Source organism: Lissotriton vulgaris, chromosome 4_1, assembly GCF_964263255.1.
Source record: "Lissotriton vulgaris chromosome 4_1, aLisVul1.2, whole genome shotgun sequence".
In the NCBI taxonomy this organism is placed as follows: Eukaryota; Metazoa; Chordata; class Amphibia; order Caudata; family Salamandridae; genus Lissotriton; species Lissotriton vulgaris.
The window spans coordinates 527,030,086-527,057,185 of record NC_141691.1 but is presented as its reverse complement, the minus strand read 5'-3'; the positions used below and the strand labels follow the sequence as shown (position 1 = coordinate 527,057,185).

The 27,100-nt window shown below is 46.0% G+C and overlaps 1 protein-coding gene across 1 annotated transcript in view; it reads right to left on the bottom strand.

Moving 5' to 3' along the window:
* The window catches only part of SLC25A14 (solute carrier family 25 member 14), a 329,441-nt gene that overhangs the window by 207,491 nt on the left and 94,850 nt on the right, over positions 1-27,100 (bottom strand). Inside the window, exon 2 of the mRNA XM_086964677.1 lies at positions 24,101-24,194. Coding sequence (XP_086820803.1) covers positions 24,101-24,164 — 64 coding nt within the window. The 5' untranslated portion in view covers positions 24,165-24,194. The remainder of the gene's footprint in view (positions 1-24,100; positions 24,195-27,100) is intronic.

Genomic DNA, 27,100 nt, shown 5'->3' with positions numbered 1-27,100 from the left:
AGCATAGCATAAAATAACAAAACAAAGCACAGGATAGCAAAACAAAACATAGCATAACATAACAAAACATAGCATAACAAAACACAACAACACATAGTAGAACAAAACATAGCATAACATAACAACATAGCATAGCATAACAAAACAAAGCATAGCATAACAAAACAAAGCATGGCATAACAAAACAACAAAACATAACATAGCATAACAACACACAACAAAACATAGCATACATAACAAAACATAGCATTGCAAAGCATAGCAAAACCTAGCATAGCATAACAAAACACAACAAAGGATAGCATAACAAAATACAACATAGCATAACAAAATACAACATAGCATAACAAAACACAACATAGCATAGCCTAACAAAACAACGCTTGGCATAGCATAACAAAACATAGCATAACAAAGCATAGCATAACAAAGCATAGCATACCAAAGCATAGCATAACAAAGCATAGCATAACAAAGCATAGCATAACAAAACATATCAAAACAAAGCATAGCATAATAAAACAAACATAGCATAGCATAAAACAAAATAGCATAACATAGCATATCAAAACACAACAAAGCATAGCATAGCATAACAAAACACAACAAAGCATAGCATAGCATAACAAAACACAACAAACCATAGCATAGCATAACAAAACAAAGCATAGGATAGCAAAACTAAGCGGAGCATAGCATAACAAAACAAAGCATAGGATAGCAAAACAAACATAGCATAGCATAACAAAACATTGCATAAAATGACAAAACATAGCATAACAAAACACAACACATAGCATAACAAAACAGCAAAACACAACAAAACATAGCATAGCTTAACCCCTTAAGTGCTGCGCCTATACCAGCGGCCGACGGCACCACTACCTCGCGAGTGCTGCCGTCGGCCGTTGGACGTTCCAACTGCACCTGCGCAATGGAACGTTCAGCACTGGAGCTGGACGTTCCAAAGCAGCTATGGTGTTAACAACACACAACAAAACATAGCACAGCAAAAAAAACATATAATAGCATAGCAAAACATAGCATATCAAACACAACAAAACATAGCATAGTATAACAAAACATAGCATAGCAAAACAAAGCATAGCATAATAAAACACAACATATAGCATAGCATAACAAAACATAGCATAGTATAACAAAGCATAGCATAGCAAAACATAGCATAACGAAGCATAGCATAGCATAACAAAACATAGCATAGCATAACAAAACATAGCATAGCAAAACATAGCATAGCAAAACAAAGCATAGCATAGCAAAACACAACAAAACATAGCATAGCATAACAAAGCATAGCATAGCAAAACACAACAAAACATAGCATAGCATAACAAAACAAAGCATAGGATAGCAAAACATAGCATAATAAAACAAAGCATAACAAAACATTGCATAGCATAACAAAACATAGCATAGCAAAACAAAACACAACAACACATAGCATAACAAAACATAGCAAAACACAACAAAGCATTGCATAGCATAACAAAACAAAGCATAGGATAGCAAAACATAGCATAATAAAACAAAGCATAACAAAACATTGCATAGCATAACAAAACATAGCATAGCAAAACAAAACACAACAACACATAGCATAACAAAACATAGCAAAACACAACAAAACATAGCATAGCATAACAAATCATAGCAAAACACAACAAAGCATTGCATAGCATAACAAAACAAAGCATAGGATAGCAAAAAAACATAGCATAGCATAACAAAACAAAGCATAGAATAGCAAAACAAAGCATATAATAGCAAAACAAAACATTGCATAGCATAACAAAACATAGCATAGCATAACAAAACACAAGAACACATAGCATAACAAAACATAGCAAAACACAAGAACACATAGCATAACAAAACATATCATAACACAACAAAACATAGCATTACAAAATATAGCATAGCAAAACAAAGCATAACACACACAACCACACACACACAACCACGCACACACAACCATCTATCTATCTATCTATCTATCTATCAATCTATCGCCCTCACTCCTATCTATCTGTCTATCTCCCTCACTCTATCTGTCTATCTGTCTATCTCCCTCACTCTATCTGTCTATCTGTCTATCTCCCTCACTCTATCTGTCTATCGGTCTATCACCCTCACTCTATCAGTCTATCTAATCGCCCTCACTCTATCTATCTATCTATCTATCGATCGCGCTCACTCTATCGATCGCCCTCACTCTATCTTGCTATTGCCCTCACTCTATCTATCCATCGCCCTCACTCTATCCATCTATCTATCCATCCATCCATCGCCCTCACTCTATCCATCTATCTATCCATCCATCCATCGCCCTCACTCCATCTATCTATCCATCCATCCATCGCCCTCACTCCATCTATCTATCCATCTATCCATCGCCCTCACTCTATCCATCTATCTATCCATCTATCCATCGCCCTCACTCTATCCATCTATCTATCCATCTATCCATCGCCCTCACTCTATCCATCTATCTATCGCCCTCACTCTATCGCCCTCACTCTATCGCCCTCACTCTATCGCCCTCACTCTATCGCCCTCACTCTATCGCCCTCACTCTATCGCCCTCACTCTATCGCCCTCACTCTATCGCCCTCACTCTATCGCCCTCACTCTATCGCCCTCACTCTATCGCCCTCACTCTATCGCCCTCACTCTATCGCCCTCACTCTGTCTATCTATCTATCTATCTATCTGCCTCACTCTATCAATCTATCTATCTTTTACCCTCACTCTATCTATCGCCCTCACTCTCTATCTATCTATCTATCACCTTCACTCTATCGCCCTCACTCTATCTTGCTATCGCCCTCACTCTATCGCCCTCACTCTATCTATCTATCTATCTATTGCCCTCACTATCTATCGCCCTCACTCTATCTATCTATCATTCTATCTATCTATCTATCTAGATACTTATCGCCATCACTCTGTCTAGCTATCTATCGCCCTCACTCTATCTATCGCCCTCCCTCTATCTATCTATCGCCCTCACTCTATCTATCGCCCTCCCTCTATCTATCTATCGCCCTCCCTCTATCTATCGCCCTCCCTCTATCTATCGCCCTCACTCTATCTATCTATCTATCATTCTATCTATCTATCTAGATACTGATCGCCATTACTCTATCTATCTATCTATCTATCGCCCTCACTCTATCTATCCCACTCACTCTATCTATCGCATCACCACAGCATTACTCAGCACCACCACAGCATCACTTAGGGGCACAACAACATCACTATGCGCTACCACAGGATCAATCTGCGCAACCATTCAACAACAACTGGGTCAAATATTTTCTCTCAATGTTTCAAGCTTTATTACAAATGTCACAAAAAGAGGTTAGTATTTCACTTCTGTTCTTGGATTTTCGTCACAATAAAATACACTGAACATATTCTTCACAAAAGTTATTTACAAAAGTTTAAGCTATTGCCATTATAAATTACAATAACTTTTAAGTATTAATTATTAAAAAAATTAAAAGCCATTGTTATTTGTAATATCAATAAATCTGAGTCACGTGAATACAACACATATTGCATTACAAATGCTATAGGTGTCACAAGTTATAACTATTGGCACTGTAAATGACAAAGCTATTATTTTTGCTATTTTCAAAACCAACACATAAATAAAAAATGTGTCATTTACAATACCAATAGCTCAAACTTTCCTAATGCGAGACCTTATGCATTGCAAATGCTTGTTCTTATTTGTGTCATTGGTTCGGGAGTTACTGTCTTCTCTGAGTCGTGGGATGCGCTCCCTAAGACCCGCGCTCTTGATCTTAAGTTACGAGGATAAGATATTCTTAAGGTCCTTGGTGTACTTTGTGAGTATGTTGATTGAGATATACTAGGGGGGTTAGCCGTCATATCTTTTATTTCTTGAGGGCGGTTCATGTTGTCTGTCTTACGTGTAGGAGGGTTCTCATCTTGAGATAGATGCGTTGATTCTTCTCGCTGAGGAGTCATCCGATCCCGGGATAGAGGTGTTGATTCTTCTCGTTGAGATAGATGCGTTTATTGTTCTAGCTGAGGCTGCGTCATATCCCTAGATCGAGGCGTTGATTCTTTTCTCTGAGGTGGTGTTTGGGCGGTATTGGCATATGGTGTAGAATTTTCACCTGTCTCGGTATCATTTCCGTCTAATGAGCCTCCTGTTAATGTTGTCCCGTTGACTGTCCTACGTGTAGGAGAATTCCAATCTTGAGATGGATGTGTTGATTCTTCTCGTTGATGTGGCATTAAATCCTGAGATAGAGGCGTTGATTCTTCTTGCCGAGGTGGCGTTGGGCGGTATCTTGCTGAGGTGGTGTCGGGCCGCTATTGGCATATGATGTGGAATTTTCACCTGTCTCTGTATCATTTCCATCTAATGCACCTTCTGATCATGTTGTGCCTCCTGGTATCATTGTAGATTGTGGATCTATAGGGTCTCTGATTGTTGCGACGTCTGTGGAGGTATTGTTGGTGGTGAGTAGTGTGGTCTGTTGTTGATTAGAGCGTTTAGAGTTATCTACCCACCGTTTTCGCGTAGAAAATAGGTTGTCGAACTTTTCTAGCTCGTTGTTCGCTGCTTGTATAAATACAATGCCGTTCTTGTAGATAGTTATGTAAAGGTCCGGTCTTAGTCATGGTGACGGAATGATCTTAAATTTTGTGCCAAGTGGAATGTTGTTCGTCACTTTTACATTAAGCATCTTCGAAATGATAGTGCGCCATTTTGCCATTTTTCTGGTGAAAAATATCAAGTCATTAATAATTATGCCTTTGTTTAGGTTGAAGTAGGGGTCCGAGATCAGCGTGTCTGGGTGTTTTCTAATAAGGTTGTGTTTGAATTTTTTGGTTGCATTCTTGGATGGGCTAGGTGGGTATTTTATTAGAAATGTGTTTGTGCCTGCTGGTTCTAAACTGGTTCCTGCCATAATCAAAAAAAAAAAAACTACAGTGGTAATCTCATTTGTATGCTATTCCTTGTCTCTCGCAGCTTGCAGCTCTATTAGTCGTAGTTTTATCCTCTTTGCCCCCTAGGTCTTATATTTCCTTTCAAGTGGTTTAAAATAGGGCACTTCCAAGATGGCCGCCATCCTAGTAGTTTAGTCTCATCTCATGGCTGTGAGGACCTTTACTCTTGCTGTGTCCAGTCCTCTTTCTGTAGCCCTTAGCAGTGTAGATCTTATTAATGGGGGTTGAATTGGGCTGTAACAATGTGGTGATCTCCTTTTTGTTTTATTTCAGACTGTTTGTGGCGCTGGGTAAATTGAGAAACAGCAGCTGATGGCTGCACTATTTTGATAGTGCCCACTCATATTACATCTATGTCCGCGGCGGCCGCCATTTTAGAGTCAGGCAGCCAGCAACGCGGTGCGATGCCACTTTCCATGGGAGAGAAACAGATCAAATTCTCGAAAAGTACTTTACTCACACATTACCGGCAGCGTAAGTTTCGTCGATATGCCCGACTCCTGAGGGGCACCCAACCGTCTATGTGGGAGGAAAACGAAAGTGCCAGAGGAGGTCTGCACGTCGGCCGATGGCGGTTCATCCAGCTTTGCCCCCACCTACTCTCGAGCTCCCTGAGGGATCCACTCACCGGTGTCCGGCCCCACAGGAGAAAAACTTCTCTCATCGGCGGGTGTGCGGCGTATCCAGCGGGGGGGGCTTGCCAGACAAAGGACGCAGTTCAGGGACTTTGCCTGATTGTCCACCGCGCCGATGCCGCCCCCCGTTTGAATTGCGGCTCCAATTTACTGCAGGCAGGACGATAGCTGGCTAACATGCAACCCTCATCTGGTGAAGCATCGCCCTGCACTTAGCCCAGCATCGAGGCAGGAGAGGGGATGGGCGCTGGACGATCCTCCTGTGGTAAGTGAATATTTCCTCTTTATTTTTTTTCCTTCGCTCCCTGCAGTCCGGTTAGTTGTGGCAAGACGGGTGAGCCGGGTAGATGAGCCCGGTAGATGGGTGGATGGCGGGGCTGGTCAGGGGATTTAAACCAATTTGGTTATCCCCAGATCCCTTGTGGCCCTGGCTCCTACTCATTCAGGCTGCCCGTCCCTTGCGAAGGGCCACTCCTCCGACATTTGAAACCGGGTCGAGATCTGGTGTGGGAGGGCCCATGTGGTAGGACCTTTAGGTGGGATGTTATTGTGATTCAGTTCCCCTGGTGTCATGCTGGGTAAGCATGGGTTCCATCTTGGGAGCTCTTTCTGTCGCACTGTACCCACCTCCCCACCCTTCTATCTACTCAAGGGGCTGAAGTTGCCGACCCCTGTCCCTTGCAAGTCAGTCAGGTTCTTTTAAGTGGAAAAGTGCAGCCTGCACCCAATCCTCACCCAAGTATCCAGCAGCCCTAGAACACTCCAGCAGCCAGCACATGAGGGAAAGGCTGGGACCTGTACCTGTTCCTGGTGGCAGGGTCAGTTGCTCGGGCCACTACACCATTAACCGCTTCGGTGCTGCGGGCGGCCCCCGGCCTTCCCACGGGACGGTGGCCATGTGGGGAGGACGGCCAGGGGCCGTCCGAACGCAGCCCACTGATTACAACACCCGCACCGCGGCTCGGTCAACGGGTTAATGATCCTTTAGCAGGATGATCTAAGGAAACCTTGGTATGACTTAATTCTTCTAGACAGTCAAGTTTGATTGGTGCTCCGTCATAGCCGCTGCAGACCGCAGCAGGGCCGATCCGAAGACTTCATTAATCCATCCAATCGGTAGTAGCAACAGACAGAGTGTACAATGGGCAGGGACTTAAATAACACAAGCTAATGACCTGCTCTTACTGAGATTTCTTCATTCATGAGAAATAATGCAATCCCCCAATGCTTATCACGAACGGAGTTCAGCAGACTTTAGAGAAGGGCAGATGCACACGGATATGTCCAGTGTATAGAATGTGCAGAAATCTAGGGACAGCACAGACCTGTTATTATACAATTTCCTGGGGCTGAATGTCACTTGTCCCTCTAAGAACTTGAACGCTGGGTTTAATTATGCCAGCTGGAACTAGGGCGTGCGGCAGAGTCAGAGTTTCTTGCCCTGCCGAAGCAGGGGAGACCTTCCCAGACTTACTGGATCCTGTCCTGGGCACTTTGCAACATGACAGGCTAGCAAATGGACTTAAAGTCCAGGGGGTCCTTGCTAAGGCCCACCAGAGCACTACCTAGTCTAGCCCGTGCACACAAATGACAAAGATGGACATTCAAGAGACTGTATTTGGCCTCCAGTGGCCATGACTAAGTTTGAAGCTTCAAGTGGGCCCTCACTTTGAATCCAATTTCAGCTCACAATTCCGAGCACTGAGTCCTGTCAAGGAAATTATGTTTGTTATTTATTTATTTGAAGTACTAAACATCACCAGTGACATTGGTATGGCACATTTTGAGCTGCCAGTGTATGGGGTGGCGAACGTCTCACAGGCTTAACGTTATAGACACCTTATGATAATTTTGTTGAGCCAGACCGACTAGAGGCACCTTCCACCACCTGAAACTTCAATTTAATCTCGGTCAGCATAACTGATCTTGCAGGATCTTTACTAAATGAAGTCTTGTGATGCATCCTGCTAGGGACTTTTTTTGTCCAAAAAAAGAGACAAACACCTAACATTTTGCCAGACTAAACCTATGAATGACATCCAATCTTGTCCACTTGTACGTTGAGCTTGATTTTAGCCCAGGTTATCCTAAAAGGAACCAGGCTTTCACAGTTACTTTTTCTCACTGCATTAAGGTCTGTAGGGACAGCTAATCCTGGTTCCGATCATTGGCATATACATATAGGCCAACAATCCTCCAATTATTCCACAGAGATCTGACCTTGGCATATAACAAAAACAATGGTTCACTGTATAACTATTTCAGAGGCAATATTACGAAAGTATGTTGATGCAGCCTCTAACCACTTACGAAACATTAGTCATGTTATTAAAGAATAAGATTTCTAAATTGAATGTCCATGCAAGTAAATGCAGAAATCAACCAGAGAAAACTTGTACTGGATAAAATGTATTATAACAAGCAGATAATTACATGAATCAAGTGATCAGACATCGATCACAGAATATAAGGCGAGTGAAAAAGTGACAAGTGCATATACTGAAAGAAGCTACATGACCCTCGACTCCAGGGGCCTATTTATAGGAGCAGGATCAATTACAGTCTATATAACGTCTTTAGTCAATGGCGTTTCGACCTCGGGTGACTGTGAAGTTATAGTCAGTCAAAAAATATGGGTCTGGACTTCTGAATGGGTAGAAGTAGGAATAGGGTGACCCAAGAGCATCAAATTGGTAATGGTTGAATATATATCTCAAAATAAAGAAGATGCACAACCCATGAAAAAACAATTGAGGAGGAAAGAGCGAGTCCTGCCAGGACATAACCAATAGGTCAAAGAGTAGCCAAATAAGGGATTACTCATGGTTAACAATCTGTAGGTAGGGGGCAGCTGACGGCCACACCAACAAGCAATTAAAAACAGTGTGGGAGAGTTACACATACTTAACTCAGGAATTAAACAAAGTATTGACGCCCCGGCAATAGGACTAAACTACAGAGTCAATCTGAAGTAGGATCAATGGCAATTAGGATGGAGCAGCTGTTGTGTATCGATTTAGATTCCGTATGCGTTTCCTGATTCATGCCCTTATATAGGTATAATTCACATTGCCCTTTTATAGGCATAGAAATCCAGTCCTTATTTAGGCATAGTCCATGCTACCCAAATACAGGCATGGCTACTTACATCCGTTCATCTACGTCGCAACGATTTCTTGGAAAACCAGACTCTTAAGCTGGAGGGACTTCCCCTTGCCTGGATATTGATTTCTCGAAGAACTCATTTATTATGCATGAACATCTATTCCTTAAGGGTTCATTCATGACGTTCATATGTCTGACTTTTACGTCAATACTGGCATTCCTAAACACCTTCAAGGTATAAATATACCTTCACTTGCTATGGCAAAACACAGTGTGGTTTGGTGCAGTTCGACTACCTACTTGCACGACCCAGCTCGCCACAGCATGTACCGAAGGAAGCCAACTCTCTAGCTGACACACTGACTAGAAGCGGTTATCCTCCTGCCGAAAATCCAGCTCCCGTGTTTCAGACTACCCTTGCAGGGTGTTAAGAGATCGAGTCCAGGGAAAGAGATACTAACCTCTCTCATTCTAAGGTATGGAGCTGATTATAACCTAGAGAAACCTTTGGCAATTCTTGGCAGAACTAAACTATAGCTAAGGCAACACCTACTTCTTCCCTGGTACTAGACCTAGGTGAGGTACACTGGGGTAGGATTATTTTAGAAGCACCAGTCGAGTATTTTAGCCTGTGTTATTTATGTATGCACTTTAATAAATATGTGCTAGCCACAAAACCATATCTATTACAATATTATTTGATATTACTGTTCACGCTGTACATTTTACACCTCGCATTCTGTCTAACGATTGTAGCAGTACATATCTCTTGCATGAGAAATAAGACTGTTCAATAAATGCTTTTATTGAAACGCCCTTCTCACTATTTCTGTGCAACTCTGTAGAAACGAAGCATGCACGATTGACTGAGTGAAAGTTATCTATTGTTTCCACGACTCTGAAGATATTGTTCCGGTTCTAGGGGAAACAAAGTTGTCATGTACGAAAAAACGAAGAGTAGTCATGGTACTCTACTATGAACCCATGTTATTGGTAATCCACTCCAAAACAGACACTAAACTCTATAGACAACAGATCCTTAATAGCTCCACTTGGTGGGCGAAAGCTCCTTGGATGAGAGAGGAAAGTTAGTGACTATTAGTTGGCTATGATGAACTCAGACAGATCTATCAGAGCAGAATACAAGGTACATGCTTCAACAGCTTGTTCATAAGAGGCACTTTACGGCTTGAATTAGTTAGAAGGTGGGTGGGTGTTTCAAGTATGGGGAGGTTGGCGCTTGTTTAGGAGCATTGTCCTACTTGTCACAAGCTGAACTGAAAATATTGTAAGACATGCTCATTCTCTTGATATCATCAAATTGCAATTTATGTAGTGTCCTGAATACAGTGAAATACTGTGTTTCATGCAAACCGTATAAAGATTATCTTAAAAAACTAAGCTGGTCCTGCAGCACTTTAATCTAGGTTCATTTTATGTTGATTTTATTAATTGTTTTTTCTTCAACGTTCTTGGCACTGTCGGCATAAATGTTGCAGGAAGTCATGTGAACACGTTGTAGGGTACTCATATCATGGACATTCTCAAGCAAATGAGCTTGACGAGGCTAAATCCAAGGCTGATACTATGCACTTTCCTATCCCACCACATTGCATAAGCTCTTTAGTCCACCAAGCAGAATTTGCTAGATTAACTTAATCTTTGAAACTAACTGACTCACATCAGTAACCTGCAACCGCAAAGTCATCAAACTCCGCCAGACCAACCTCCACCTATCACAAGGCTCAAACCTAAAACAAAGTTCAACGTCAAATGTACATAGAGAGCCCAGCAACTCAAAGATGTCTTAGTAATCCCCATTCCATTTCTGAACAGTATATGGTGTAGCAAACATGCATGGGTCGTTCTGCTCTTTCTACAGATCATCCTTTCATTGACTACTGCAAATGCACAATAAACCTTCAAATGAAGACGGAATTACACCTGCATTGAGTTCAAAACAAGTTAGTCTCACCATCTACCTAAACTATAAACAACGATAATATAAAACCATGAGGTCACTGCAATAGTGTCGGATCAGGCAAAGGGTGGTATTCAGAATTGTGTCTGATTCACAAGCCCATGATGAGTGGCTTCCACCCACTACCAAACTAAACTGCAGCTCTATGTTTTAAATCCTACATGACGTCTGCTTAAGGAGTAACACTGGAGTCCCTCAGTTTTGGGAATAAGCCTTTGCATTCTGGACTCATCTTGGCCCTTAGCAGAGCTCTTGGTAAGCTGTCATTATAAATGGGTACTCCTATCTCAAGGTAATCTAAGTGGTGGTCAACATAGAGAATAATCTTAACTTGACGGGTGATGTTTTCAAGCCGATTAAGTCATCAATAGCAGGCAGGACTACTAGTGGCATAAACTCACCTTTTGCCACAGAAGGAGTATGAGAAACTATCATGTTGATTCCCTGCCCATCTATCAAATGTCATGTTACAAATACTATTTATCAAATAGGATTACTGAGAGCATTAGGTGAAAATGTTCTTCAATACGTCAACCCTTTTTAGGTCGAGGGACCTATAAGCTGCGCAAAGCGCAGCTTCCGGTCCGGAGAATTAATGTTTCTTAGTAGGGCTTTACAACCCGCCTCCCTGCCCTGTCTCTCCTCCATTGGCTGGCTTCCTAAACGGAGGCCAGCCATTGGAGGAGAGAGCAGTCCCTTCAAAGAAGCTCCATCTTTTTCGGATTTGGGGGCGTAAGTTTTGCTGTTCTTTAGCTTGTGACGTCGTTCGTCACTCAGGACAGCAAAACACGCCCCCGAATCCGAAAAATTTCGGCAGCTTGAGGCCGCCATTTTGATTCCACCCGCAGTGAAGGTGAGCCGTTCCTCGCTGTCCTCTTGCCTTCTCCCCCCTGATTGCACTCATGTTTTTCTTGTTTCACTTGTCCTGTCAATACTTCTTTTCCCTCTTCTGTCCCTGTTCCTTTTACTTTGCAGATCTGTACATTTAAATGATATGATGATGCTTCTAATAAGATTTCATGATGAGGAAGGTTTCTTCAAAATTTTGCAGCACTCTAGGATATCACTAATGTGGTTAACTATTACTTAATACCTTCTATTTAGGGGTTTTAACTCTGGGACTAATGGCGATTTGCATGCATTGCCACACATTTTATTTTATATGAAGATGAACTGAAGTACTCCTTTTGGAGTGGAATTTAATGTTATTTGGCTTACCGGAATAATACATTATTGTGACCATACTGGCTATTGGACCCGCCACTTGGATCGCTATTGGAACGATAGCCAACACAGATGGCAAGGCGTTTCAAAATATTTCTGACTATAACAGATTACTTGGAGGAATCCCCATGACAATGGGTCTCCGGTATCGTCATTAGTATTCGTGTAGGTTTGTTTAATTGATTTCATCTGGACGAGGAGTTGTTGGTTTAAATTAATTATATAATGAAGGAACGGATTTCGAGTTCTTACTTTGATTTACGGTAATAAATACGTTATGGTGATGTATCTGTATGGTATCACCGTATGGATTGCAATCTGAACTAACTCCACTTTAAGATGGCTGCTCGTTTGAGCCTACTGTTGACCGGAACAGAATAGCAGCAGCGCTCGCGTGGTCACGTGATTCGTGACACGCTCAGCTCCCCCTTCTTTCCTTTAAACATGGCGGGACCCATCACCTGTCGCTCTCACCGGACTTTGGTGAATGTTGCGGCTGCGCCATATCACAGGTACGATACCAATGCCGCCTAGGCTGCGAGGGTTCTTTGTCTTTCTGGGGGCTTCACACAACCGGAGAGCGGGCGTAACAACTCTGGTTTCCTCTACCTATAGGTGCCGCGCTATTCATTCATCCTTATCGTGGAAGACACGCCTGGTGGATTTCAGGTATGATGGTGACGCCGAATACTTGCCGGCTGCAGCTCCCTTCCCCCCTTTTGAAGGCAGAGCCGCAGCCCGAGGCCTGCGCCCTTTCATGCACCCTATGCAGCCGGTTTCATTCTGCTTTGGGGGATAAGTGGTCTTTTGCTTATAGCCCGGCGAGTGTGCGTCTTCCTGGGGGATAAGGCTGCCTGCTAATTGATTAAGTATTGGAAATAGTCAACGGCAGGGCCGTTTGTGTCTCTGTCTGTGTGTGTGTGCGTGTGCGTGTGGCTGTGTGCGTGTGGCTGGCTGGCCGTGCGTGTGGCTGGCTGGCCGTGCGTGTGGCTGGCTGGCCGTGCGTGTGGCTGGCTGGCCGTGCGTGTGGCTGGCTGGCCGTGCGTGTGGCTGGCTGGCTGGCTGTGTGTGTGTGTGTGGCTGGCTGGCTGTGTGTGTGTGTGTGGCTGGCTGGCTGTGTGTGTGTGTGTGGCTGGCTGTGTGTGTGTGTGTGTGTGTGTGGCTGGCTGTGTGTGTGTGTGTGTGTGTGGCTGGCTGTGTGTGTGTGTGTGTGTGGCTGGCTGGCTGTGTGTGTGTGTGTGGCTGGCTGTGTGTGTGTGTGTGTGTGTGTGGCTGGCTGTGTGTGTGTGTGTGTGTGTGTGGCTGGCTGTGTGTGTGTGTGGCTGGCTGGCTGTGTGTGTGTGTGTGTGTGTGGCTGGCTGGCTGTGTGTGTGTGTGTGTGTGTGTGGCTGGCTGGCTGTGTGTGTGTGTGGCTGGCTGGCTGGCTGGCTGTGTGTGTGGCTGGGGCTGGCTGTGTGGCTGTGTGTGTGTGTGTGTGTGTGTGTGTGTGTGTGTGTGTGTGTGTGTGTGTGTGTGTGTGTGTGTGTGTGTGTGTCTGGCTGTGTGTGTGTGTGTCTGGCTGTGTGTGTGTGTGTCTGGCTGTGTGTGTGTGTGTGTGTGTCTGGCTGGCTGTGTGTGTGTGTGTGTGTGTGTGTGTGTGTGTGGTTGGCTGGCTGGCTGTGTGTGTGGCTGTGTGGCTGGCTAGCTGTGTGGCTGGCTGGCTGTGTGTGTGGCTGGCTGTGTGTGTGGCTGGCTGGCTGGCTGTGTGTGGGGCTCGCTGTGTGTGTGGATTTCTGTGTGTGTGGCTCTGTGTCCGCGAATACTCTCTACTACTCACCTATTGCCATTGTAAATCACAATACCATTTATTTATGTTTTAAAAAAAAAAAAAAATGTCATGAGCAATGCCAATAGCTCTACCTTTAATAATGCCGAGACCATTGCATTGTAAATGCTTATTAATCAGTTGCATGAACGAAATCAAGGCGGGGCGTGGCTTGGACGCCGATGGCGATGGTCGCCTGAGAGCTCGGCTCCGGGACTGAGCCCGCTTTTATCCTGCAGATCGGGGACCGTGGGGCACCCCGACCCCCACAAACCGAAGATCGGGTTGGAGTGGACCTGCTGAGACACCCGGAGACACTTGAACACCAGTTGTTCCGACGAAAAAGCGAAGTTGCGAGGAACACGGAGCGGAGCCCAAGATGGCACCCGGACCTTCTCGATGGCTTTGCCGAGACCCCAGACCCGTGGACGCCTAGCAGATCTACATGCATCTTCTCCACATCCTATCTTCCCGAGAAGCGACCGTCCGGTTGATGGTTTGGAAGTGTCTGGGCACCGTGGCCATCCCTGAATGGATTGTTAGTCGAATTTTTCAGCGCAGGCTGGTCATGAATGGCCGGAGGCCCTGAGCGGAACGACAATACCACGAGAAACGCCCGGCTGCCTCCCACTGCGTACCTGAACTCGCCGGAGCCCCGAGCACTTTATGGGCAGCAAGACGACCTGGCGCCATAGAGTCTCCGGCAGCACTGGTGACTCTCATTCGAGGTCTTCCTCGACCCGACGGGCCTACCCAGATAGGCGCCGATCGCCCCCGCCTCCCCCTCCCCCTCGTTGGCCTCCGGGGACACGGCGGTGGCACGTCCCGAAGAGTCGGAGGAGTGGTAGGCCTTGGCGAAGGCGATCGAAGGCCCTCTTCACAACGGCCACGTACCAGGAGAGCCATAGTCGACGCCCACACTTGGTAGTGACTCTGCCGAACTTTCCCCCACGAGACTCATCCGCCATTGGGAAACCAAGGGGGCCCAAAAGGACCACCCCGGCCGACTCGGACACGGAGGCGCCGGATAAGGATGATCGAGTTGACCCGGAGAGCTCTGGTCCCCACCTACAACAACAATTCGACCGGGTCCTGGAGGCGATCGCAAACACGCGATCAGCCCTGCAGCAAGACATCGCCCAGGTTGCGACGAGTTTGGGCCTCCTCAGGGCGTCCACGGCAAGCTCTCGGACAGAGTTAAGGAGGCAGATAGCTCAGTGAAGGTTCTGGAGCCAGCACAGAAGACTCTGGCCGCGACGATGAAGGATGCCCTGTCCCGGATCGATGCCTTGGAGAAACGGGCGGAAGACGCTGAAGGGCGTAACAGACGGAACAATATTCGGGTGGTGGGCCTGCCGGAAAAGATCGAAGATGGCGACATGGTGGCCTACCTGGAAGCTTGGCTCCGGGACACGGTGGCTCCAGAGGGTCTGTCCTCCTTCTATACCCTGGAACGAGCACATAGGGTGCCGGCAAGGCCGCCGCAACAAGGTCGCTCCCCACGCCCGGTGGTGGCGCGTTTATTGCATTTTCGGGACAGGGACCTGCTCCTCAACGCTGCCAGGCACAATGGCCCTCATCAGGTGGAGAAGAGCCAGGTGAACATTTTCCCAGACTATACGTATGAGACCCAACGAAAACGGACCTCTTTCCTGGCGGTCAAGCGAGAGCTCCGGAGCGAGGGTATCCAGTACTCGCTCCTCTTCCCTGCAAGGCTCCGTATTATCCTTGACGACAAGACCCAGTTCTTTGATACCCCGGAGGAAGTCTGTAATTGGCTCGAACTATATAAAGCTGGCAAAGATGGTTTCGGCTCATCATCCCAGTTGACTACGGAACCCGGACAACAACGTCGTTCCAAGAGACTCCGAAGCCGCCGCGGCAAACCAGGCAAGCCTTCGACTGTGGAGACTATGGCGGAGCGGCGGGGAGTACTGGAAATGGTTTCTAATCTGTCTGGTTCACAAGGCGGCCCCATTGTTGAAGAATCGGAACCCGGTGGCGAGGGGGCTCATACGGACACAGAGGAGTCAGAGACCGATAGTGTTCACTTGCCAGTGGTTACTCCAGACTCGGCTGAGGGCATGCTGGACGGGCAGGGATGACTGGGTGAGCTAATTCCATTTGGGCGGGGGTTTGCAGCGGGGGTTGTGGAGGATGCGATTAATGCCTTGATCCGCTGATGGGGTTGGGGGGCCCCGATCGGGCTGACGCTTTTGGACTCAGGGCTCAAATTAGTCTCGGTGGTCCGAGACTCGAAGGCCCATTACTGGCGCCCGGCCCGCACCTAGCCCTTAAGGCTTCCCTGCGGTGGCGACCGCAGGATTAGTCGGGGATCGGGGGTTGCTGGGGACACTGTTTGGATGGGAACTAGATGGAGCTATTTGGGTCCTGTTCTGGGGTGGGTGGGATGGGGTTTGTTTCAGACGGGTATTGGGGTTTTGTTGGGGAAGATGGCCGCCATCAGTGATGACTTGACTGTAGCTTGTTTTTTGTTTGAGCGTTGGTGGGAAAGCCCGGGACAGACAATGTGGGACAATGGCTGAGATCGATAATGTAAAATGCATCACTTGGAATGTACGGGGGCTTCACACTATGTCCAGACGTCACAAGGTTCACGCTTATCTAGTGCGTAGAGGGGTGCAGATAGCGCTGCTGCAGGAGACACATCTCACCAAGGCGGAGGGGCGGCGCTGCAACGTAGATGGAGAGGGCAGGTCTACTGCACTTCATACTCAGCTTACGCGAGGGGGCGCTAATATGGATAAGGGCTGGGGTTCTCATGCAGGTTACAAAATCGGTGGTGGATCCGGAGGGTCGCTATGTAGCTATCTCCGGCACATTGGGGGGTAGGGACCTGAATATTTGTTGTGTTTATGCACCTAATGTGGACCAGCTTGCCTTCCTCTCCGGGTTATCGGGCTCATTGGCCCATTTTCTCTCGGGAACCCTCTTACTAGGTGGTGATTTTAACTCAGTAGTGGACGTGGAGGCCGACCGCTCACACCCCCCCCTCCCGGACTCTCCAGTCCGGCGAGTGGCTAAAGGGAGGAAGGTATGGCAGACGCACTGGGGGCTCACGGACATCTGGCGAGCGCAGCACCCCGACTCTAGAGACTATTCCTATTTTTCTGGCCTACACGAATTGCATGTGCGGCTAGATGGGTTTCTGGGATCGGCGGAGTTGGTGTCTGCAGCGGTGCGCTCTGAATATTTGACTAGGACCATCTCGGACCACAACCCCCTCCTAGCGGACTTCCAATGGTTTCCCGGGACCCCTAGTGTGCCCACCTGGAACTTGCGCCCGGAGATCTTAGAGGACATAGTCTTTAGGGCGGACCTGGAGGACAACATTTCTGATTATTTTGCGACCGATGGGGGCACCGCTGGATCGAGAGCGTCAGAATGGGACGCGTTTAAGGTAGTGGTCAGGGGCTATTGTATTTCTAAGAAGGTGGGTATGAGACGTGTCATCCTTGATGACCTGACCACGGCTGACCGGAAGCTCCGTGAGATGGAACTTCACCGCCCCGGCCATCCTGAACTCCAGGAGCGTACGGCTGCGGCGAGGGAGGCAGTGGCGGCGGAAGTCGAAAGACTGCGCTGCTTCGATTATAAGGCCTACACCACTAGGTCGCTCACGGAGGGGGATACGTCGGGCGCACTGCTAGCATGGTTGGCCAATCCCACGCGCCGGACCTCTCTGACGACGTATATGCGCACGGCGGAGGGGCTTGAGGTGCACACCCAACCGGAGATATTAGGCTGTTACCAGCGCTACTACGAACGACTATATCACAGTAACCCGACCAGAGACCCCTCCCTGATTGATGATTATTTGCAACCCTTGGAGATGCCAGCGCTGGAGCCCGATGTGGCGAAGGCCCTGGGCTCCGACATCGAACTGGGGGAAATCAGTAGCGCCATTAAGGGGATGGCGAGGAATAAGACCCCGGGCCTTGACGGACTTCCGGTCGAATTCTACTCCACCTACATAGACCTATTGGCGCCCCGACTGTTGATAGTCTACAGAGAGGCGAAGCGTTTGGGACGTCTCCCCGGCTCGATGTGTGAGGCCTTAGTAGTTCCCCTCCTCAAACCTGGTAGAGAGTCAACTGACCCGGCGTCTTACCGACCGTTATCAATGTTAACGGTCGATTATAAAATTCTAAGCAGCATATTGGCATCGAGGCTGCTAGGACACATGCGCTCTTTAGTGCACGAGGACCAGGCAGATTCATACCCAAACGTAACACGACCATGAATATTCGCAGGTTGTTTCGCTTGTTAGGGGAACCGCACATGGAGGCCTTGTGCCCGATGGTCCTTTCGGTCGATCTGGAAAAGGCCTTCGATAGTTTGGAATGGGATTACCTGCGCAGAGTGTTGCTGCGCTTTGGTCTAGGGGAGGGCTTTGTCAGGTGGACCACGGTGCTTTATGCCTCGGCGTCGGCCAGGGTGAGAGCAGGCCCGCTGATCTCCCAACAGTATCCAGTGGAACGAGGCACGAGGCAGGGATGCTCGCTGTCCCCATTGCTCTTCGCGTTAGCGGTGGAGCCACTCGCGCTGTCAATCCGGTCCAGAGTTTCTTTCGGCGGTTTGCAGACCTTATCTGGCCAGCATTATATCTCGCTATATGCTGATGACCTGCTGCTCTTCCTCGAGGCTGAGGCACTGACGTCTTTCGGAGAGGTCTCGGGCCTTCGGGTGAATTGGGCCAAGACTTGTCTGTTCCCGGTTCGCAGGGGAACGCCCAGACCCGACACCAGCAGAGAGATTAGGTGGGAACCTAGCTGCCTCACGTACCTGGGGGTATACATATACCATGACCCCACCGACCTCCTGGACGGCAATATAGCCCGCTGTACTCGCGCGTTGCGTGGTAGTATGGAATTTTGGGCTACCCTGCCGCTTTCGGTGGCGGGGCGGATTGCACTATTGAAAATGGTGGCACTTCCCCGGTTGCTATACTACTTTCGGACGCTTCCGATTTGGATCCCGCCGGCCACCTTTCGGCTATTGCGATCCATGGTGGTGGGGTTCCTTTGGGGATCGGGCCGCCGGAGAGTGGCTCTCAAGACGCTGATGAGACCAAAGTCAGAAGGAGGCCTTGAGGTGCCAGATTTTGAGAAATATTATCTGGCAGCTCAATTGCAGACCTTCACCCAGGAAATCGCGAGGGAGTTTCGTGGCCCGGAGGTTGGGAGGGGTACGGGAATGCCTAGGCATGTTATTTCCTTCATCGCACTGCGCCAGCGTCTGGCCCTGCAGGACCTGACGCTCGAAGAAAAGACTATTAGATTATGCTGGAATCGCGCCCACGCCCGGGGACAGCTGAGGCTTCCATATGCACCAGAAATACCGCTGGGGATGCTGACGGCCCTGCCTCACGGGGGAGACTGGTCGCGCCTAGGACAGTGGGAAGACGCGGGATTGCAATTGGTGGGGGACCTTTATGAAGACGGGGTGTTACTGCCCTTCCAAGAGATTCTAGACCGTTTCGATGTTCCCCGAGGCGACTTCCTCCTGCACACGGCTCTGGTTAGAGCGATTCAGACGTACTGGAAAAGTGGGCTAGAGGAACCACCTACGTCTCTGTCCGCGAGGACGGTCAAGGCAGTCACGTGCCTGTATAACAGATTGATTAACGAGGACTTGCCCCCCCTCACCACACTGTGGAATCGTTGGGAGGCCGACATAGGGAAAGAGATACCGGAGACGACCTGGCACAACTCATGCGCCGAGCCTGGAAGGGAGCAAGCCATGCACGGTTTCAACTGGTTCATTTTTACATACTCCACAGGGCTTACTTGACCCCGGCGAAGATTCAGCAGTACTTCGCCGCGGATTCAGCGGATTGCCCCAGATGCCGAGCGCCTGAGGCAGACCTCATTCATATGTTGTGGTCCTGCCCGGCGCTGTCCTCATACTGGCTTTTGGTCGAGGATACTCTAAATAGGATTACGGGGAGAACTTTGTCGGTCGACGCGGCGGTGGGGCTCTTACACTGGTTCCCGCATACCCCTAAAAATAAAATTTCGACAAACTTATTGATTTAGGGCTCGTCCTCGCTAAACGGGAGATAACCAGGAATTGGAAAGCAAGAGTTGGTCCGACGGGAGCTAAATGGCACAACGAACTTCTGAAGTGGGCTGCGGGGAGAGCACTCTGCGATACCAACTGGCGAGGCGGCAGCACAACGAGAGGGCGCTAGAATCAGCACTGGAATGGGAGACAATAGTGCAGGCCCTTAGAGATTACTGCGCTTCCAGCGATTCCGAAGGTGATGATGCAGCACAACCTGAGTCCCGTTAGACGTCCACGATACGGATCTCAATACAGTCATCTGGGGTTTTTCCAATAAGCTCTTTCTACACATACCACTGCACACTGATGGCGGGGTTGGGTGGGGGGAGGGAGTTGAATCATGAGACTGTTGGGGGGAGTTTTTTTTTCTGTTAGGTTGATCTAGAAAAGCAGATGAAGCCCGTGGGATTATCCGGATCAGCTTCGACGTTCTACCAGATCCCCACCTGTGTTCTATGTAAGAAGACGCCGCCCGACCCTTGGGTTGTGGGCTGAATGGCTGTGTACCCACGATATTTTCTCACGGGGGATCGGATGTATCTACCCTTTTATTCCTGCAAATGTGTTGCTGATCTGACATGTAACTTTGGCTAATTCCTGCAATAAAAATATATTTAAAAAAAAAAAAAATGAACGAAATCAAGGCCAGAAACTATGGCATCGGGTAAGACTACCGTTGATTAGGCTTCGGATCTTAACATGTCTGCAAGCTGGATTTCAGAGAGTTGGAAACTGTACATTGTAGCACAACTAAACTTACATCTGCCCCAGTGAGTTCCAACTAGATCTAACTTGGTGTTATGGCCAAGAAGAACATTTGCATGTATTGCCACTAGTGTGTGACCAAACAGAATGTTCGACTTAAAGCATGTACTCAAGTGCAAGATAGCATGATACCTTTTATGGCTTGAATATATGGTCCTGTGCTTGCTGAGGCCAGTGTTTAAGGAAATGCTTCAGAGGTTTGTAATGTATCTAATTCGCAAGCTGAGATTAATAAATGTGGTAATCTTTGTGCTCTTGCATGTAATATAGGAAAGTGCTGGAGGAAACAAGAAGTGCAAAGTACCAAGTGGAAGACCAAAGTTGGGAAGTCAAAGAACAGACTTTTCATTAGGACCGCAATGAGTGTGGAGAAGTGTAATACTTCACTACAGAAAATGATGAGGCCTTGGATACTGTTCTGCATGTAGACTATTGCTTCTTGACAGAATCCTATCTCCGGTAAGGAGCATTGCTCTTAACTGGTATTCAATGGGCAGGGCAGGTTTTTGTTTAAACTGCATAGCTATGTAGGTTTTTGAAGATATAGTCTCAAAAATAAGGATTGAGAGAAATTATGATCCTGTACACTCTCCCAATCATATCAATAAACAAAAAAGTTCTTTGCTGAATCTTTTATGAAATCTGACCTTGGGGTTGCTATTCAGTGACCCAGTAGCCTTCTGAATTGGTGTTGGAGTAAATATTATATAATGATGTGAAGGTAGACTGGTAAAGGGGGTGGGGCGGTAACATGCAATATAGAGCCCCTTGGAACATAGGGGCCTACATCAAAGGTTAAAAACACTCAGAATAGTAGGGAAATTATGTTCCTTCTATTTTCATGAATTTGTGAACATGTTTTCTGCCGATCTAGTTCACATCTGGATCAATGGCAATTCATCAACCTTGCGTGCTTCGGATAGCCCCCAGCTGTCCGACGTCACGGTGGGCTTGTGCGGAGGACAGCCGGGGGCCGTCCGAACCCCGCCCACTCATTAATTCGCCTGCACAGCGGGGGAATTCGCGCAGCCCGCAAGGAGTTAAACTACCTAATCTCTTTTGGGTGGGTATCAATTATATTGTCCATTAGTGCTCCCACAAACATGTGAATGTTCACTCAATGTTTGCTAAAAGGTTGCGGTCAATCGCATCCCTTATTAAGAAGTGTTGTCACGTAAAAACACCAATGAGCCAATTCCATTAATCAAAAGACAATATGGGGAATTGGGGGATCTTAGACTACCGGAAGGTCATTGCACTTATTTGTAGTCCTGGCTGTTTTGCCTTCCCATCTCTACGATCCAGGAATGACCCATTCACCCACACTAAACAATGTAAGGGGTGGAATGAAAATGAGAATTTCACAAAACACTAATAGATGAAGAAGGGTAGGCTGAAATCCCCTGTAAGTATAGTATACATATACTTTTAGTCAAACCTAAAGTGCCTGTGCTGAAAGCTGTTGAACGTAGCCTTAGCTCAGCCAGAACCCCTAAACAAATCCCTAAATTGATGAGCCCCAGACTGGTGCATCTTTGGGATGTTGATTCAAGAAGGAAGGCAGCAGAGTTGGACAAGGAGACCTTCATGAGTTACGTTTCATGGAAATGCATTGACGAAGATCAGTTACAGATATGAACCCCAGTCTTGCCAGACACTTCTGCATCCTCAATATGCAGTGCCATTTCAGCTGAACTTGAAGGAGAAGTAACCAATATCGAGCACAGCATAGGCTTTAACTCATGGGTTTCCAACTTCTAGACACCTCACTCAGCAAATGCTCATTTTATATGCTTTCAAATGGAAACAGTAATCCTTTAAAAAATAATGGAAATAAGTATGCATGCTGGACAGTCAGGATATATATATAGAAAAGGGAGTTTTTCCAGTTTTAGCGAACCATGTTGGGACGTCAAGCAGTTACTTTAATAAGGTTTAACATTGAAGCTTTATTTTACAACAAGCCGGGCACGTTATTGACCTAAACCTAGGACTTTAAAACAGCAGACGCTGATCTAAGGGGTGAGCTCTGCAGGTGTATTCTAGGCCGAAAATTGGTCCTGTAATCTATTCAGAATCTTCAAATCCTAACTAAAAATACAACATCTCCAAGGGCATTTAATACACACACGCCATCTCATTGATCTCACAATTAGTTTCAGACTACTTTTAGTCAAGCCCTAAAAACAAAACTGATCACCTGTAAATAGTTTCTTCAGATTCTGTGGTACAGGGTACAAATTAAGCATTCCATACACTCACCCAAGCCCAGCCAGAGGAAATTCATACATTTTCATTTTGTCTGAAAATGGCCCATTATAAAGCACTTTCATTACAGGCTCCAATCCAAAATGACTGCCCGACTGAAAATTGTCACTCTATGCAATAACTCGTAATACTCAAATTTTGGCACAAATATCAACATAAGAGCTTTAAACGAATGGCCCATCTCACAGTACACTCAATAGAGCTTGCAACCCTTAACCAAGGACTAAATGCAATTGCATTGACAGATACTTATTAAAACTATTGGCAGAACTGTATTCATTTATTCCATGAAAAACATGCATGTTCTTTAACGAACGTGTGGAAAGAATATTAAACAATCATTGACAAACTCAACAGGTTTGGAGTGGACTGCAGCTTTTTGACTTTGTCAACGCTTGTTTTGTAATGGTTTTTGAAAACTATTGCTTGGAAAGCTGCCAAAAGATGGTGAATGTTAACAAATAAATGATAAAAGCAAGCATATGTATATGGCCTACAAAAGTGTAAACTGACTAGTACTTCCCGGCACCAAAAGGAACTACTTTGAATGTGGATGTGCTTCTTGTCAAAGGGCAGAATGCCTAGCACCAGTGAAATTAGCCAAGGCCACTGCAATTATGCAGCAGGTTACTACCAAATTATGTGCCAGCGTTGATCAAATTATGCATCAAGAAAAAGCAAATTCTGCGCCATAATTCAGCATATTTTGTGATAACATTACTTCCATATTTTGTCACTTTGACACAGGTTAACACGGTTTGGTCAAAGGTTTTAGGTTTAATACTAGTTTGAAACAACGATACAGCAATAAGCAACAGTAACTTTTGATACGAGACCTGCTAAATTCTAAGATTATGTAGCACCTGATGGATAATGTGGCAAAAGCACATATCCTTAATTATTCGAAAAATGCTGAAGCTACACAATTGCATAATTCCAGTGGCCCTGAAGTAAGCCAGTGTATCAAATGGGCTGACCCACTACCCCTTCATATAAGCTGTATTAGGAAGGACACAATTGTGTTGTGAGTAAACACAATAACGAACCAACGGATCAAGATTGCTGTCTGAAAACTCCTATAGGTACACATATGAATTTAATAAAATCAAAAGGCCCCTATAAATAACGGACCTAAAAAAATAACGTCAGAACACGGAAAGCATTGATAAAAAAAAACATTTTACAACACATGGTATACGCTAGATGATACATGCTTACCAAATTCAGCAACCATGGACGCCAGACCTCCATACAAGAAGGGTTGCCAGTGAAGACCGGCCATGGTCTCCTCTTACACGTCTAGCTTCAAACCCTGTTTTAGACAAAAAGGGACACAATCATATCCGATTTCTAATTAGTGTACCTCATGCAGTGCAGCTCGCCCTCCAAAAATTCAGTTTTGGTTCTAGAACATTTTTTAACCCATAATTTCGGCAAATGTAGCTCACTGAACTCAGGCGCTTTGCTAGGCTGGAAAGAAAAAACAATTTCCCTGCCTTCTGGAGTATCTTTAAACTTGCTTACCTCGGAAGACTCTCTCTGTAGATACCGTTTACAGCAGGTGAACTTAAGGGGAGCTATGTCTGAGGTTTCATTTTGGCATGCTCCCATAGCTAGAGTTTAACTGGACTGTTGTTATGGGATTATATGTCTGGCGCGAGCCGAGAGGCCGATTGATGCTTGCATTGTTACTACGCTGCATGCAAAACTTTTGTTGTTCATTGAATGGATAACTGTGCTCACACCGCTTGAAATTTCAATAAATAATTATTGCAGAAAAAATTGCTGACCTCACAATCATAGCTTCTGTACTGTAGGTCAGAGTGAAATTAAATGAAATTTTATTGTTTACGTTAATTAAAACCACAACAATACATTTTCTAATAAGTTAGTAAACTGTAACAAAAATTAATATTATATGATTCATAAAACGGACTTTAAAACACTTGTTTTTAACTGTTATCAGCTCTCAATTCTGTATAAAATGCCATCAGTCAGTTAGTCAATCTCTTGGTGATATGCTGAGGTTTCCAGATGGTCGTAGTTAGCAGGTGATTAGATCAAAGCTTATTTAATGCCTAGTCAGCTGCACAAGGGGGAATGTTTCTACAGACGTTCTTGGCCAACTGTTCAATTATTTTTTTTAAATGCAAGTTCTGGGTCAGAACCAGTCAGTCTTGATGTTAAGGTTCCATGCTCAGGGACCATCATAGTTTATTTATTTGTTATTATTTGTTTATTTATTTGTTTTTAATATGTTCGCATGTGCAGAGAGGAACTTTATTAATTGGCAGTTCAATGGGATATCTGTTGGGTCCAAGCCTGCTATGAAAGCAGATCTGCATGTCCTTATGCCTCTGAAGTTCATAGCATGTTTTAGAAAGGTGGTTTGTGCTTTGGTAGTTTTGGACAAATGCAGACTAGATGAACGAGGTCCTCTTTACTGCTCCCGTATAGTCTGCAATCTTTCGGCCCTTTGTGTGCCCATGTTGGCTAATCTGTGATGGACGGCAGTTTGCCTAGGCGCAGGGCCATTAGTTGTAGCTTCCGGTAGGCCGAAAATGTGATATTTAAGTACGGCGCTGGGGTAAGTGTTTTATAGTTGGTAATTACCATCCAGGCATGTTTTCTGTTACGGAGGATGTTTTTGTCGACTTTGGCTTTCATTACTCCTAGCAGGGGTTTAAATGATGGCCCCCTTCAGTTTTTTTGCTAGCGACCTGAAAGCAAACGATAGGGCGTTTGTCCTCTGGGCCATGTATGCTTTTTGCTCCCGGTGATTATTCCTGTTGTCAATGTAAAAACCCAGGTACTTATAATTAGATACAACTTCTAGTTTTTTGCACTCTAATTGAAGTTGCTGATTGGCCGTTCGATGTCTAGTGATCAACAGTGTTTTGCTTTTTTAGGTGTTTATCTCTAGCCTAGTGTTGGCTATGTATTCCAGCATTCCTACTAGTGATCTTTGTAGGCTAATCTTAGTTAGGCTTATCAGGACGATATCGTCCGCATATGATAGGTGAGATAATGATAAGGAGCCTAATTTGGGTGGATGAGATATAATCCCGTTAAGTTTTGGTGCCAGGTCTGCCATGAAAAGATTTAAGAGATGCGGGGCCAGAACACATCCTTGTTTTAGCCCTTTGGTGGTTGTAACCTTTCTTGATAGCCTTGAGCCGTCTCCTAGCTTTACGCTCATCCATGTGATCGAGTATAGAAGTAGTATTCCTAGGAGTAATTTTTCCGGGATGTTCCACTTGCGCAGTTGTGACGGTCCACCCTGTCAAATGCCACCTTTAAGTCAACAAAACAGAGGTGAAGCTGTTGTTTCCTCCGAATATATTTGTCGGCGATCATCGAAAGCGACAGGATGTTTGTGATTGTCCACCATCCTTTTCTGAACCCTGTTTGATTAGGGGGTATCAGTTTTAAAGTTTCAGACCAGATCGTCAGTTCTTCTAGTAATAAAGAGGCGTAAAACTTTCATCCACATCCAGAAATGCTATTAACCTATAGTTGGACGCGTACATTCTGTTGCCTTCTTTGAAGATTGGGGTAATTACTGCCCCGAGCCAGCTTGAGGGAATTTGTCTTTCTTTCTCCACCTCATAAAATAGGTTTATGGGGGATGCCATTCGGACCTGGGGCCCAGTTTCCACGGCCATTCAAGATTACTTTTTTACATCTTCAACACTAAAGCTTTGGTGTCCAAGTGTGGACCAAGAACCACTAGCTTATTCCCATTGTGTGGCATCTATGTTTTGCAATTCTGGTGGATTGCAAGTTGGTCTGATATTTGTGTTTCGTGAGATAATCCTAACGTAGTCGGTTTGTTCCTCTTGTCCCTTGGTAATTACTTGCCCCTTTTCTCTCCGTGTTTGGCGGTTCAGCGACTCAAGGTCTGTGTATGTCAGAGTGTTAGAGCCAGCCAGGCTGTTGATGGCCCTATACAGCATATAATGGGCGTCAAAAAGAGACATGCCTCATTAAAATCATGAATCCGTGATTGTACACCCAAACAGCCTGTGTGCGTGCGATGGTAGGATAGTTAAATAAATGAACATGCAATGGAACAAAACTGCATAGACACAATATATCTGAGCAATAGCAAACTGAACGGATCAATATGAGTAAAGAGTTAAACCAAAGAACCATGTTTACAAGACTTTCGAAATAAAATGAATTTGAGGTGGTGATGTAAGTGGTGACAAACACATT